The sequence below is a fragment of the Hyperolius riggenbachi genome, chromosome 5 (assembly GCF_040937935.1).
Source record: "Hyperolius riggenbachi isolate aHypRig1 chromosome 5, aHypRig1.pri, whole genome shotgun sequence".
NCBI classification, from domain to species: Eukaryota; Metazoa; Chordata; class Amphibia; order Anura; family Hyperoliidae; genus Hyperolius; species Hyperolius riggenbachi.
In genome coordinates, this window is record NC_090650.1 from 430,322,687 (window position 1) to 430,336,833 (window position 14,147).

Below are 14,147 nucleotides of genomic sequence, written 5' to 3' on the forward strand. Positions count from 1 at the left end.
GAGCTCCTCTGAGGACAGTCAGTGACATGACTATGTACTCTGTAATGTGCTGCAGAATATGTCAGTGCTATGAATCTATGGACTTTCATATGACCTTGCACATCGTACACCATGAAACGCAGTCATCTCTCACAGCTTCTAACAGACAGAATTGACAACACCTCCCTGTACATCATCACTTATCATGGCACTCTATGGAAGAAGATGTAAGGATTACCCTTTGGCCGGCCTGCCCAGGAGTTCCATCCAAGCCGCGCTCTCCCGGCTCCCCCTAGAAAAAGGCATAAAGAGATGTCAGGCTGGAAGATTCTGCGGGATGAGTAACCAACACTTTCACCTGTGAACACAAACAGGCAGATTTACAGAGACAAGTGCAAGTGAAGCAAAGAGCAGCCAATCAGAATCCTGGCTGCATCTAACGCTGAAACTTGATTGGCTATTTCACTCTACTACTCCAGTTTTGGGACTGTTTTATTTGCACTCTGATTAATCAGCCATACAGAATCTGCAGCTCATTAAATAGCATACACTGAAAAGGGTAATCCCTTCCTCCGATACAGGGCACCATACGTCAGATCAGGTGTTTTTGTGGCTACACTTGTTATGGGTGTGAATATCCTGATCATGGGCGTAGCAATCACCCCTGCGACCCCGCCATTGCAGGCAGGCCCAAAGTATTTTGGGGCCCCTCCCTCTACCCAACCGCTAGTGAGGCCAATTAGCAGACAAACTCCCCGTTTGTTTACAAAAACAGTGTGCAGGAGTGCTACTTAAAGGATACCCGAGGTGACATGTGACATGATGATATAGATATGTGCATGTACAGTGCCTAGCACACAAATAACTATGCTGTGTTCCTTTTTTTCTTTCTCTGCCTGAAACAGTTAAATATCAGTTAGGTAAGTGGCTGACTCAGTCCTGACTCAGACAGGAAGTGAGTACAGTGTGACCCTCACTGATAAGAAATTCCCCTTTTTATCTCTTTCTTGCTCTCAGAAGCCATTTTCTGCTAGGAAAGTGTTTTATAGTTGGAATTTCTTATCAGTGAGGGTCACACTGTAGTCACTTCCTGTCTGAGTCAGGACTGAGTCAGCCACTTACATACCTGATATTTAACTCTTTCAGGCAGAGAAAGAAAAAAAAGGAACACAGCATAGTTATTTGCGTGCTAGGCACTGTACATACACATGTCTATCTCATGTCACATGTCACTTCGGGTATCCTTTAACAGCAAAACAATCTCTGCTGCCATTCGCTGGCTTCCTATCACATGACCAGCATGGAGTTCGGGTACCAAGGGGACCCATGCTACCATTTTTGCAGGAGGGCCCTGTTAAATCTAGTTATGCCCCTGATCATGATAGCCACACGTGTTTTATGGCCCTTGTGAGATGGGCCCCCAGGCCATGAGGACACCAAGGGAAGGCAAGGGAAGGGGTGTGACCATTGGGGGCCAATCCAAGTTTTGCTGGGGAGTCTCATGATTTCCAGTTACTTACCTGCAATCCACCAGTATGAAAGTAACCTAAACCTGATGTAATTAGGAGGACATTTTTCATTAATGCATAATGATATACTACGGGATTTGCAAAGCTCACCTTTGGCCCCGGTTTTCCATCCACACCGTCTGTTCCGTCTTTTCCTGTCGATCCCTAAGCGTAAATGAACACAACACATAAGTACCTATATTATGAACACTGGGAGAGCCAACCTGTGCAAGACAATGAGGAATATATCTCAGATATGCTGGAAGTCTCCATATTGTCATATTTTACATGACAGCTTTGGTCTGTAGTTCTTTGAATTATTTATGTGCAATCATTTTATTTGCAAAAAGAATTTTTAAAAAGTGTAAAGCCGGTCAACCTGCTTGAAATGTGGATGTTTTGATAATTTTTATATAAGAGGAAAAAATAAATATAAACTCACGGTTACACCGTTCTTAAAATGGTCTGAAACTCTGACATAACATTAAATAAAAATGTGTTTTCCTACTTTTTATTACTCATACAGTTATCATATTTGCTTTTGTGCATAAGTAATATTGTCTGTTTACAAATTATAAATTCCCAAAGTGTAGTTTATCTTGCCCTGAAACGTGCCATGGCATTTTATTCCAGCTGCTTTTTCTTATATATTAACATCTTCTAATTAGCTGTTCTGAGCTGTTTGTGTGCTTGAAGCACAGAGATCTTCCCTGTTTAAAAAGTGAAATGTATAATAACGTTTTATAAAAGATTAATAAGAATTTTACTAAAGCTATACCTAACCCTGCTCTCATACAGAACCCTCACTGTACCTACCCCTAACCCCTAGACCCCCCTGGTGGTGCCTAAACCTAAGACCCCCCTGGTGGTGCCTAAACCTAAGACCCCCCTTGTGGTGCGTAATAGTGATGCTCAAATACCCCTTTTTAAAATTCGAGTTTGGTCGAATTCGAATAGTAAATTATTCGAGGTCAGTCGAATATTCGAGTCGAATAATTTTTACTATTCGATTCGACCTCGGACTTCGAGCTCACTATTCGAGTCGGTATTCGAGCTCACTATTCGAGCTGACTATTCAAATTGGCCTTAAATAGCTTCCAACACTTGTTTTGAGGGTGAATGATGCAAGAAACATCTTTTTTTCCAAGTAACAACAGCAAGTGATTATGTGGGGATGTTCCTTTAAAAAAAAATGTGGAAAGAGAAGTTGTGTCCTTAATTTTGTTCAGTAGTGTTACTGTATATACTTGTTCTTCTTCTTCTTTATCTTTCTTCTTCTTCTTCTAGATCTTCTTCTTCTATATCTTCTTCTTCTTCTTCTATATTGTCTTCTTCTTCTTCTTCTTCTTCTTCTTCTTCATCATCTTCTTCTTCTTCTTCATCTTCTTCATCTTCTTCTTCTTCTTCATCTTCATCTTCTTCATCTTCATCTTCATCTTCTTCTTCTTCATCTTCTTCTTCTTCTTCTTCATCTTCTTCTTCTTCTTCTTCTTCTTCATCTTCTTCTTCTTCTTCTTCATCTTCATCTTCATCTTCTTCTTCATCTTCATCTTCTTCTTCTTCATCTTCTTCTTCTTCTTCTTCATCTTCTTCTTCTTCTTCTTCTTCATCTTCATCTTCTTCTTCTTCATCTTCTTCTTCTTCTTCTTCTTCTTCTTCATCTTCTTCTTCTTCTTCATCATCTTCTTCATCTTCATCTTCTTCTTCATCTTCATCTTCTTCATCTTCTTCATCTTCTTCATCTTCTTCTTCTTTTTCATCTTCTTCTTCATCTTCTTCTTCATCTTCTTCTTCATCTTCATCTTCTCCTTCTCCTTCTTTTTCAATATCGTCTTCTTCTTCTTCACGTATTTCTCTTTTCAATTTTTTTTTTAAAGAAATGCAGCTATTTTTGAGCGTAACAAATAGCTGGTGGGCGCACGCATGTTGGAAGCGCCATTGTATGTGCTCCCTGGCAGTGGAAACACAAAGACAGCAGGAGGTAAATTCAGCAGCAGGAGGAGGAGGATGAGTGTGTGGCAGCAGGCAGTCAATGAGGCAGGCAGCTCGCCGTGACATAATAGCCCTGGTACCTAGCGGTGATACCAGGGCTGTAAATAAACACAACAGGAGGTCCCAGACAGCGGTCGTGCAGCCCACATTGTGTCAAATACACAACTGGGACAACACAGTTTTCAACCCGGGCACCTCAGAAAAATTAAACCTTTTTTTTTTTTTTTAATGGTTTGTTTGGTTTTGGTTTTGCAACCAATATAGCTATTGTTTGACGTAATAGCTGGTGGCAGAGTGGCAGCAGAAGGTAATTCTGTGTACCCTGGCAGTGGGAAACACAGATAGACAGCAACAGCAGCAGGAGGAATGGAGGAGAAATGTGAGCAGCTATTGTTTGACGTAATAGCTGGTGGCAGAGTGGCAGCAGAAGGTAAATCATCTGTGTACCCTGGCAGTGGGAAACACAGACAGACAGCAGCAGCAGCAGCAGGAGGAGGTATGGAGGAGCAGTGTGAGTGTGGCAGCAGGTAGGCAGCGTGACATAATAGCCCTGGTACCTAGCGGTGATACCAGGGCTGTAAATAAACACAACAGGAAGTCCCAGACAGCGGTCGTGCAGCCCACATTGTGTCCAATACACAACTGGGACAACACAGTTTTCAACCCGGGCACCTCAGAAAAATTAAACCTTTTTTTTTTTTTAATGGTTTGTTTGGTTTTGGTTTTGCAACCAATATAGCTATTGTTTGACGTAATAGCTGGTGGCAGAGTGGCAGCAGAAGGTAAATCATCTGTGTAGTGTACCCTGGCAGTGGGAAACACAGACAGACAGCAGCAGCAGCAGCAGCAGGAGGAGGTATGGAGGAGCAGTGTGAGTGTGGCAGCAGGTAGGCAGCGTGACATAATAGCCCTGGTACCTAGCGGTGATACCAGGGCTGTAAATAAACACAACAGAAGGTCCCAGACAGCGGTCGTGCAGCCCACATTGTGTCCAATACACAACTGGGACAACACAGTTTTCAACCCGGGCACCTCAGAAAAATTAAACCTTTTTTTTTTTTTTTTAATGGTTTTTTGGTTTTTGGTTTTACAACCAATATAGCTATTGTTTGACGTAATAGCTGGTGGCAGAGTGGCAGCAGAAGAAGGTAATTCTGTGTACCCTGGCAGTGGGAAACACAGACAGACAGCAGCAGCAGGAGGAGGAATGGAGGAGTAGGCGAGCAGCTATTGTTTGACGTAATAGCTGGTGGCAGAGTGGCAGCAGAAGGTAAATCATCTGTGTACCCTGGCAGTGGGAAACACAGACAGACAGCAGCAGCAGGAGGAGGAATGGAGGAGTAGGCGAGCAGCTATTGTTTGACGTAATAGCTGGTGGCAGAGTGGCAGCAGAAGGTAAATCATCTGTGTACCCTGGCAGTGGGAAACACAGACAGACAGCAGCAGCAGGAGGAGGTATGGAGGAGCAGTGTGAGTGTGGCACCAGGTAGGCAGCGTGACATAATAGCCCTGGTACCTAGCGGTGATACCAGGGCTGTAAATAAACACAACAGGAGGTCCCAGACAGCGGTCGTGCAGCCCACATTGTGTCCAATACACAACTGGGACAACACAGTTTTCAACCCGGGCACCTCAGAAAAATTAAACCTTTTTTTTTTTTTATGGTTTTTTGGTTTTTGGTTTTACAACCAATATAGCTATTGTTTGACGTAATAGCTGGTGGCAGAGTGGCAGCAGAAGAAGGTAATTCTGTGTACCCTGGCAGTGGGAAACACAGACAGACAGCAGCAGCAGGAGGAGGAATGGAGGAGTAGGCGAGCAGCTATTGTTTGACGTAATAGCTGGTGGCAGAGTGGCAGCAGAAGGTAAATCATCTGTGTACCCTGGCAGTGGGAAACACAGACAGACAGCAGCAGCAGGAGGAGGAATGGAGGAGTAGGCGAGCAGCTATTGTTTGACGTAATAGCTGGTGGCAGAGTGGCAGCAGAAGGTAAATCATCTGTGTACCCTGGCAGTGGGAAACACAGACAGACAGCAGCAGCAGCAGCAGGAGGAGGTATGGAGGAGCAGTGTGAGTGTGGCAGCAGGTAGGCAGCGTGACATAATAGCCCTGGTACCTAGCGGTGATACCAGGGCTGTAAATAAACACAACAGGAGGTCCCAGACAGCGGTCGTGCAGCCCACATTGTGTCCAATACACAACTGGAACAACACAGTTTTCAACCCGGGCACCTCAGAAAAATTAAACCTTTTTTTTTTTTTAATGGTTTGTTTGGTTTTGGTTTTGCAACCAATATAGCTATTGTTTGACGTAATAGCTGGTGGCAGAGTGGCAGCAGAAGAAGGTAATTCTGTGTACCCTGGCAGTGGGAAACACAGACAGACAGCAGAAGGGCAGTACACAGCAGCCCACTGTAGGTGTAAAATGTGTGGCTGCAGGCGACGTAATAGTCAAAGTGAACCAGGCTGGCTTAGTGAGCAGGAGCCAGGAGGTGGTAAAGGGTGGTAAGGCACATTAACGATGGTTCCGGCAGCCAGTTCATGTCCCCCTCTCGCCGACAACAGGGGCCAGGAACTCGCCTTCCACCCACGCCTGGTTCATCTTGAGAAACGTCAGTCTGTCCACAGACTTGTGAGACAGACGTGAGCGTTTCTCGGTGACCACGCCACCAGCTGCACTGAAGCAGCGCTCGGACAGCACGCTGGAAGGGGGGCAGGACAGCACTTCCAGGGCGTACTGCGCCAGCTCGCTCCAGATCTCCATGCGCTTGACCCAATACTCCATGGGATCAACAGGGGCATCGCTGTCAAGCCCGCTGTACGACCCCATGTAGTCAGCCACCATGCGGGTCAGGCGCTGGCTGTGACCGGAGGAGGATGCTGCTGCATGCATCTCCTCTCTAGTCACTGCTGCCGGAGCCTCTACAGTCCTGTAGAGCTCGTGGCTGAGAGACAGCAGGTCTGTGGGGCGCTTGCTGCTGCTGGATGCAGGCACCTGCTGCTGCCTCTGTGCTGGCTGCTGGACAGTGGGGGTGGAAGGCTGGGGGAAGGCTTCCTCCAAGCGCTCAACAAGGGCCTGCTGCAAGCTCCTTATTTGTTGCGCTGGGTCTCCTCCTGCAGGCGGCAGGAACTGGCTCAACTTCCCCTTGAGGCGTGGGTCCAACATCATGCTGATCCAGATGTCCTCCCTCTGCTTCATCTGGATCACCCTGGGGTCCCTGCGCAGGCACGTCAGCATGTGCGCTGCCATTGGGAAGAGGCGGGCCACGTCTGCTGGCACATCGACGTCAGTGCTGTCCTCATCCTCCTCCTCTGCCGCCTCATCCTCTCTCCACCCCCGCACCAACTCAGCTGCGCTGTGCTGATCCCCCTCATCAGCAGCCAGGTCAGGGACCTCCACCAAGTCCTCCTCCTCCTCCCCCTCAGAGGTGGACTGCGCAGCTGGTTGCCGCTCCTGCTGGTCCAAGGCTGCCGCTCCCTGTTCCAGCTAAGCATCGAGGGCCCTGTTCAGCAGAGAAACCAGGGGCACCCACTCGCAGACCATAGCATGGTCCCTGCTCACCATGTTTGTGGCCTGCAGGAAGGGAGCCAGCACTAAGCACACCTGCTGCATGTGCCTCCAGTCATCATCGGGGACGATGGACGGGATGTTGCTGGTCTTGTCCCTTCTCTGAGCTGCGGAAACAGTGGCCAGGGCAAGGTACTGTTTGACAGCGTGCCTCTGTTCAACCAGACGCTCCAACATCGCCAGGGTGGAGTTCCAGCGAGTCGGAACGTCAAGGATCAGCCGATGGCGTGGCAGATCCAGCTCCTTTTGCACGTCTTCCAGGCTCGCACAGGCTGCAGCCGAGCGCCGGAAGTGACGCACAACATTCCTTGCCGTTTCCAGCAGTTCGCCCATCCCCTGGTAGGTGCGCAGGAACTTCTGCACCACCAGGTTCAGCACGTGGGCAAGACAGGGGATGTGGGTCAGGTTTCCCCTGTCTATTGCGGCAACCAGATTGGCCCCATTGTCGGCCACCACCTCTCCGACTCTGAGGCCTCTGGGGGTCAGCCAAATCCTCTCCTGCTCCTGGAGTTTGGCCAACACATGGGTTGCCGTCAGCTTGGTCTTCCCAAGGCTGACCAAGTGCAGCAGCGCTTGGCAGTGGCGGGCCTTCACGCTGCTGCTGAGGCGGGGGGTTTGGCCAGGTGTGCCGGAGGATGGCAGAGGATCGGAGGAACCTGCTGCAGTTCCCCTGACCCTGCGGGGTGGCACCACCCACTGTGTTGCTGCTGCTGCTGTGCCCGCTGCTGCTCTCCCATCCTCACCCCCTTCCACCAAGCTGACCCAGTGGACAGTGAAGGACAGGTAGCGGCCTGTCCCGAAGCGGCTGCTCCAGGAGTCCATGGTGACGTGGACCCTTTCACCAACCGCGTGCTCCAGCCCTCGCTCCACATTGGCCATCACAAAGCGGTGCAGTGCAGGAATGGCCTTGCGGGCAAAGAAGTGTCTGCTGGGGAGCTGCCAGTCTGGGGCTGCGCAAGCAAGCAGCGCACGAATGTCGCTCCCCTCCTGCACGAGCGTGTACGGCAGGAGTTGGGAGCACATGGCCCGTGCCAGCAAGCCGTTCAGCTGCCGCACGCGACGGCTGCTGGGAGGCAGAGCCCTAACCACCCCCTGGAAGGACTCGCTCAAAAGGCTCTGGCGTGGCCTTTTGCTGACACGGGAATCAGCAGACACAGCAGAGGAGGCCACTGAGGACTGGCTGCCAGAACAGGCCTCAGTGTCGGCGGCAGGAGTTGCAGAGGGGGGAGGAGCAGTGCGTTTCCGCACTCCTGCTGGTGCTGCTGGAGGAGCAGGAGGGCGGGTGGCTGCTGTTGCTGCTGCTGCTGCTGAAGGCTGTGCAGTGATGGGTGTGGTGCCACTGCCAGCAGCAGATGCCTTCAGCCTCTGGAACTCCTCATGCTGGTGGAAATGTTTAGCCGCAAGGTGGTTGATGAGCGAGCTGGTGCTGAACTTTAAGGGGTCTGCACCTCTGCTCAACTTCCGCTGACAGTGGTTGCAAGTGGCGTACTTGCTGTACACAGTGGGCATGGTGAAAAACCGCCAGATTGGTGACAGAAACTTCCCCCTACGGCATGGAAGCGCTGCTGCCTGTCTCCCTGTGGTGGTTGGGGGGGGGGCTTGGGTGCGGCTGGTGGTGGTACTGGCTGATGCTGCTGCTGCTGCTGCTGAGCCTGAGACACCAGCAGGCTGTGGGACGCTGCCAATGCTTGCAATGATGCGCCTCCTTGCAAGGCCCACAAGCGCATCCTCCTCCTCCTCAGAGCTGCTGAGGACGACATCCCCTGGAGGTGGTGGCACCCAGTCTCTGTCTGTCACCGGGTCATCATCATCATGCCCCTCCTGAAACATGTCCTGCTGGGATGATGACCCCCCAAACTCCTCTCCTAATGCATGGATGGGACGCTTGACTGTCGCCACAGTCTTGCTGTCCAATCCCTCCTCCCCCAAAGTGCCCATCAGCATCTCCTCCTCAAAATCGCCAACAACAGCAGACAATACCCTGATGGTGCCTGGGGTAAAAAGACTGCTGAGTGACAGGTCGGCGACTGATGGTGAACTGGCCTCCTCCCCAGGCCCTGCTGGGCGGCTGCTGCGAACAGGGGTGGTGGTGGTGGTGGTGGTGGTGGTGAGGGTGGAGGCCTCGGATGCAGAGCTGATGGCGGGCTGCTCATCCTCCGTCATGAGTTGCACCACAGTGTCTGCATCCTTTTCCTCAATGGGACGTTTCCGACCCGGCTGGTGGAAAATGGGAGCAGGTGCTACACGCTGCTGCTGCTGTGTCTCTGCAGCGTGAGTTGCAGATGCTCCTGCTGGGCGGCGCCCAAGGCGTCCACGGCCAGTGGCTATGGGAGGAATGTTAGCCACTGACGCTGCTGCTGCGGAACTGTGCATGGTGGCGCGCCCGCGGCCGCGGCTTGCCACAATGCTGCTCCCTCTCCTCCTGATTCCCTTGCTGCCCTTCCCCTTGCCCAAACCGCGCTGGCTGCCACTTCCAGACATCTTCAATGTTTTGGGCGTATAGACAAAAGTTTTTTAAAAGGGCGGGTGAAAAGTGGGGTACTTTAATGGAGTGGGTTGGTTGGTGAGGTGACTGAGTGAGTGTCCCCTAGTACAGTAAGTAAGTAGTAACAGTCAGGAAGTACAACTAGCAGTTACAATAATCAGTAGTAATCACAAGTAAATTTAGTGTGTGTACACTCAGACAGTGAGTGCACGCACGCAGGAGCTAGTAGCCTATGAACACAGTGACTGAGTGTCCTAGACTCCTAGTACAGTAAGAGTAAGTAGTAACAGTAAGTACAACTAACTAATTACGATAATCAATCAGCGATCAGAAGGAAATAGAGTGTGTGTTGTGTGTGTACACTCAGACAGTGAGTGCACGCACGCAGGAGCTAGTAGCCTATGAACACAGTGACTGAGTGTCCTAGACTCCTAGTACAGTAAGAGTAAGTAGTAACAGTAAGTAGAACTAACTAATTACAATAATCAATCAGCGATCAGAAGGAAATGGAGTGTGGGTGTGTGTACACTCAGACAGTGAGTGCACGCACGCAGGAGCTAGTAGCCTATGAACACAGTGACTGAGTGTCCTAGACTCCTAGTACAGTAAGAGTAAGTAGTAACAGTAAGTAGAACTAACTAATTACAATAATCAATCAGCGATCAGAAGGAAATGGAGTGTGGGTGTGTGTACACTCAGACAGTGAGTGCACGCACGCTGGAGCTAGTAGCCTATGAACACAGTGACTGAGTGTCCTAGACTCCTAGTACAGTAAGAGTAAGTAGTAACAGTAAGTAGAACTAACTAATTACAATAATCAATCAGCGATCAGAAGGAAATGGAGTGTGGGTGTGTGTACACTCAGACAGTGAGTGCACGCACGCAGGAGCTAGTAGCCTATGAACACAGTGACTGAGTGTCCTAGACTCCTAGTACAGTAAGAGTAAGTAGTAACAGTAAGTAGAACTAACTAATTACAATAATCAATCAGCGATCAGAAGGAAATGGAGTGTGGGTGTGTGTACACTCAGACAGTGAGTGCACGCACGCAGGAGCTAGTAGCCTATGAACACAGTGACTGAGTGTCCTAGACTCCTAGTACAGTAAGAGTAAGTAGTAACAGTAAGTAGAACTAACTAATTACAATAATCAATCAGCGATCAGAAGGAAATAGAGTGTGGGTGGTGTGTGTACACTCAGACAGTGAGTGCACGCACGCAGGAGCTAGTAGGCTATGGACAGTGACTGAGTGTCCTAGACTCCTAGTACAGTAAGAGTAAGTAGTAACAGTAAGTACAACTAACTAATTACGATAATCAATCAGCGATCAGAAGGAAATAGAGTGTGTGTTGTGTGTGTACACTCAGACAGTGAGTGCAGTGCGCACACGCAGGAGCTAGTAGCCTATATGAACAGTGACAGTGAGTGTCCCTACGGGTACAGTAAGAGTAAGTAGTAAGTAAGTACAACTAACTAACAATAATCTATCAGTAATCAGAAGGAAATAGAGTGTGTGTACACACAGACAGTGAGTGAGTGCACACACGCAGGAGCTAGCTAGTAGCCTATAAACAGTGACAGTCAGTGAGTGTCCTACTCCTAGTACAGTATAACTACAATACTATTAGTAAAGGACAGCAGAAATACTGGTATAGATGAGAGAAATAAACAGAGGACAGCTGCCCACAGAGGCAAGGCCCCCCTGAGGCCTAAACCTGTAAGCTTGCAGCAGCTGCCTGTCTCTAATGTAACACACAAGCTACTAACTAAAATACAATGTCTAAATAACTAACAACAATATAGGTGTGTATAGGAGGTGTATGTGAGCAAAAACGCTAGGTAAATGACCACAATAGAGCTCTTGCTAAGCCAAAGCACAAAGGAGCAACTCTCTCTCTGTACAAGTCTCAGGCAAGCACGGAGAAACGGAACATGGCGGCCGCTATTTATAGGGTAGGGGCTGGCCAGGGTCCCCCTCTGTGATTGGCTGCCGTCAGAGGGCCTGGGAGCCCTCTGATTGGCTCTAAGGACATCAATCTGGGCTATGACGCTATTCGAGCTCGGTACCGAGCTCGAATAGCGCCGGGTTGCTCGAATAGCTCGAATAGTGAATGGGCTATTCGAGTGTACTCGGATAGCCCATTCGAATAGCTCCAGCTATTCGGAGCTCGAATACCGAGCTCGAATAGCTGAAAAAGAGCTCGAATATTCGAGCTACTCGAATATTCGAGCTCTGCTGAGCACCACTGGTGCCTAAACCTAAGACTCTCCTGGTGGTGCCTAACCCTAAGACCCCCCTGGTGGTGCCTAACCCTAACCACCCCCTGGTGGTACCTAAACCTAAGACTCTCCTTGTGGTGCCTAAACCTAAGACCCCCCTGGTGGTGCCTAACCCTAAGACCCCCCTGGTGGTGCCTAAACCTAAGACCCCCCCTGGTGGTGCCTAAACCTAAGACCCCCCCTGGTGGTGCCTAACCCTAAGACCCCCATATTGGTGCCTAAACCTAACCCCCCCCCTGGTGGTGCCTAAACCTAAGACCCCCTGGTGGTGCCTAACCCTAAGACCCCCCTGGTGGTGCCTAAACCTAAGACTCCCCTGGTGGTGCCTAAACCTAAGACTCCCCTGGTGGTGCCTAAACCTAAGACCCCCCTGGTGGTGCCTAAACCTAAGACCCCCCTGTGATAAGCATTAATAACGTTTGAAAAAAATATTGTGCTGTTTTTCGTTTAAAAATAATGTTTAGAAAATTAAAAATCATTAAATAATGTGTAATCATGAGAAGCAGTTATAAAACAGTAAAAGTCTCCGGGCGCCGCTTGTAAAACGTTATTTTTCTCCGACGCCCTTTTTTCCTGTTGGGCGCCCATTAAACAATATTTATTATGGGAGTGAATGGCGGCGCCCTTTTTGTCCACTTGCCTCAGGCGGCCGAATTTACTGTTTCCAAACTGCACAGCTCCTGCTTGATTTGGTACTGCAGACATTGGTGTGAGTTATTTGCACCTTTTATTGGCTGACTGGCAGTCTGCAGACCCATATAAATAGCAGAGTGCTGTCTGGGAGAGAGAACATTTGCTCCTCTTGTGTTTGGCTTACTACAGTTATCCTTTACTCTTTATATCTTTCAGTTTCACTCTTTTGTTTTTTTGGTTTTTTTTCCTTTAGAACATTTTTTGTTTCTCTTTGAGGTGCGAATAATTCTAGGCTGATGCAGATTTTATGCAAATGTAGGCACTTTGGGAAAAAAAACAATTGCAATCCACTGCAACATCTTCTGCATTTTATTGGTTTCTTTCCAAACAGTGTCAATTTGCATGAAATCGTCATCCCCTTGGGATTATTGGAATCTCACCATCCATGTTGTTCCGTCATCTTGGGCGGTACTTACCGGCGGTCCGAGTTTTCCAGGTTTGCCGGGGAAGCCAATCTCGCCGGGCAATCCCTAGAGAAAGAACAGAAGACACTCACTACATTGCACTTCAGGGCATATAACAGTCATAAAAACAGAATGCTGCGTAAAAATGTAGCGCTGCTTCACAGTTTACCCCCCTTGCTCAGTGGAAGGGGGTCTGTGGAAAGAATTATGAAGGTTTATAATTAATCCTTATGTATATCTTTTATATTCTCACATGGCTATAAGAACCACATTAATGTAATCAGATCAGTGTGCTAGAGTGACACTTTAAGAATATGATTATAGTATTGTTTTAGGAATCACACAATGTAACCAAAATTAATGTGTATGTAGAATACAGTTACTGTCTTCAAGCCTCTGTATTCCAGAACACCTCCCTTCCCCCTCGTGTCTGTTGTACCAGGCACAAAGAATTCCTTGAGCAGAAGCAGTTTGAACTGGATATTTCATCCTGGAGAAATAGAAACTTGGCTATGAGATCATTTCAGAGAAACGAAAGTGAAAGTTAACTTTGGAGGAAATCTTCTGAAGAACAAGTAATCCCGCCCAAAAAGGAGGACTAAATTACCTTGATATGATGCTGGTTGGACTCATACCAGAAAGAACTGCCCAAAAGGAGGAATATTTTATCATATTAATTAGGATTTAAAAGTCTCTGCACACCAGGAGAAATCCACTCTCTCCGGCTGTGCAGAGCTGTGTTAGCTGCAGTGTCTATATGCTGGCTGTGAGAAAGTCCTCGGCCGAGTAAATAAAGATTTCTACGTTTCTGGCACTTAATGGAGATGTCTCATGTTGTAAGTTATTTACCTTTAACAGGTCTGATAGAGTACGTATGTATACGTCGCCGGTGAGCTGGGCGCAGGGTGGGACAAATGACAGCTCGCCCTGCTGCCGCTCAGATTTCCAGTGGGATAAAACACTATTTTCCCTCCGAGTCGTCGTAACTCGGAAGGAGTAGGCGCCCAAGTCAGGCGCTACACATCCAGCTCTGTGCAGCGAAAGCACCTGCTTCAATGTGATATGCGTGCAGGTTCGTGATGAACGGTAATGAATCACTGGTACTGTATGTACTAGATCTGCTTTGGCAGGGGCGCAACTAGAAATCACTGCCCGCCCCCCCTGCAAACCTTTGGATGGGCCCCCCAACCTCCCCGCCCCTCTTTTCTGCACAGGCAAACTGAGAACCAATTTTATTC

General features: G+C 48.6%; 1 protein-coding gene across 2 annotated transcripts in view; it reads right to left on the minus strand.

Moving 5' to 3' along the window:
- Positions 1 to 14,147, minus strand: part of COL22A1 (collagen type XXII alpha 1 chain) — a 483,118-nt gene that overhangs the window by 134,042 nt on the left and 334,929 nt on the right. For both annotated transcript variants that reach the window (XM_068238069.1, XM_068238068.1), the window contains exons 26-28: positions 12,922 to 12,975; positions 1,599 to 1,652; positions 218 to 271 (exon numbers count right to left, since the gene is read on the minus strand). In XM_068238069.1, the coding sequence (XP_068094170.1) occupies positions 218 to 271; positions 1,599 to 1,652; positions 12,922 to 12,975 (162 nt within the window). The remainder of the gene's footprint in view (positions 1 to 217; positions 272 to 1,598; positions 1,653 to 12,921; positions 12,976 to 14,147) is intronic.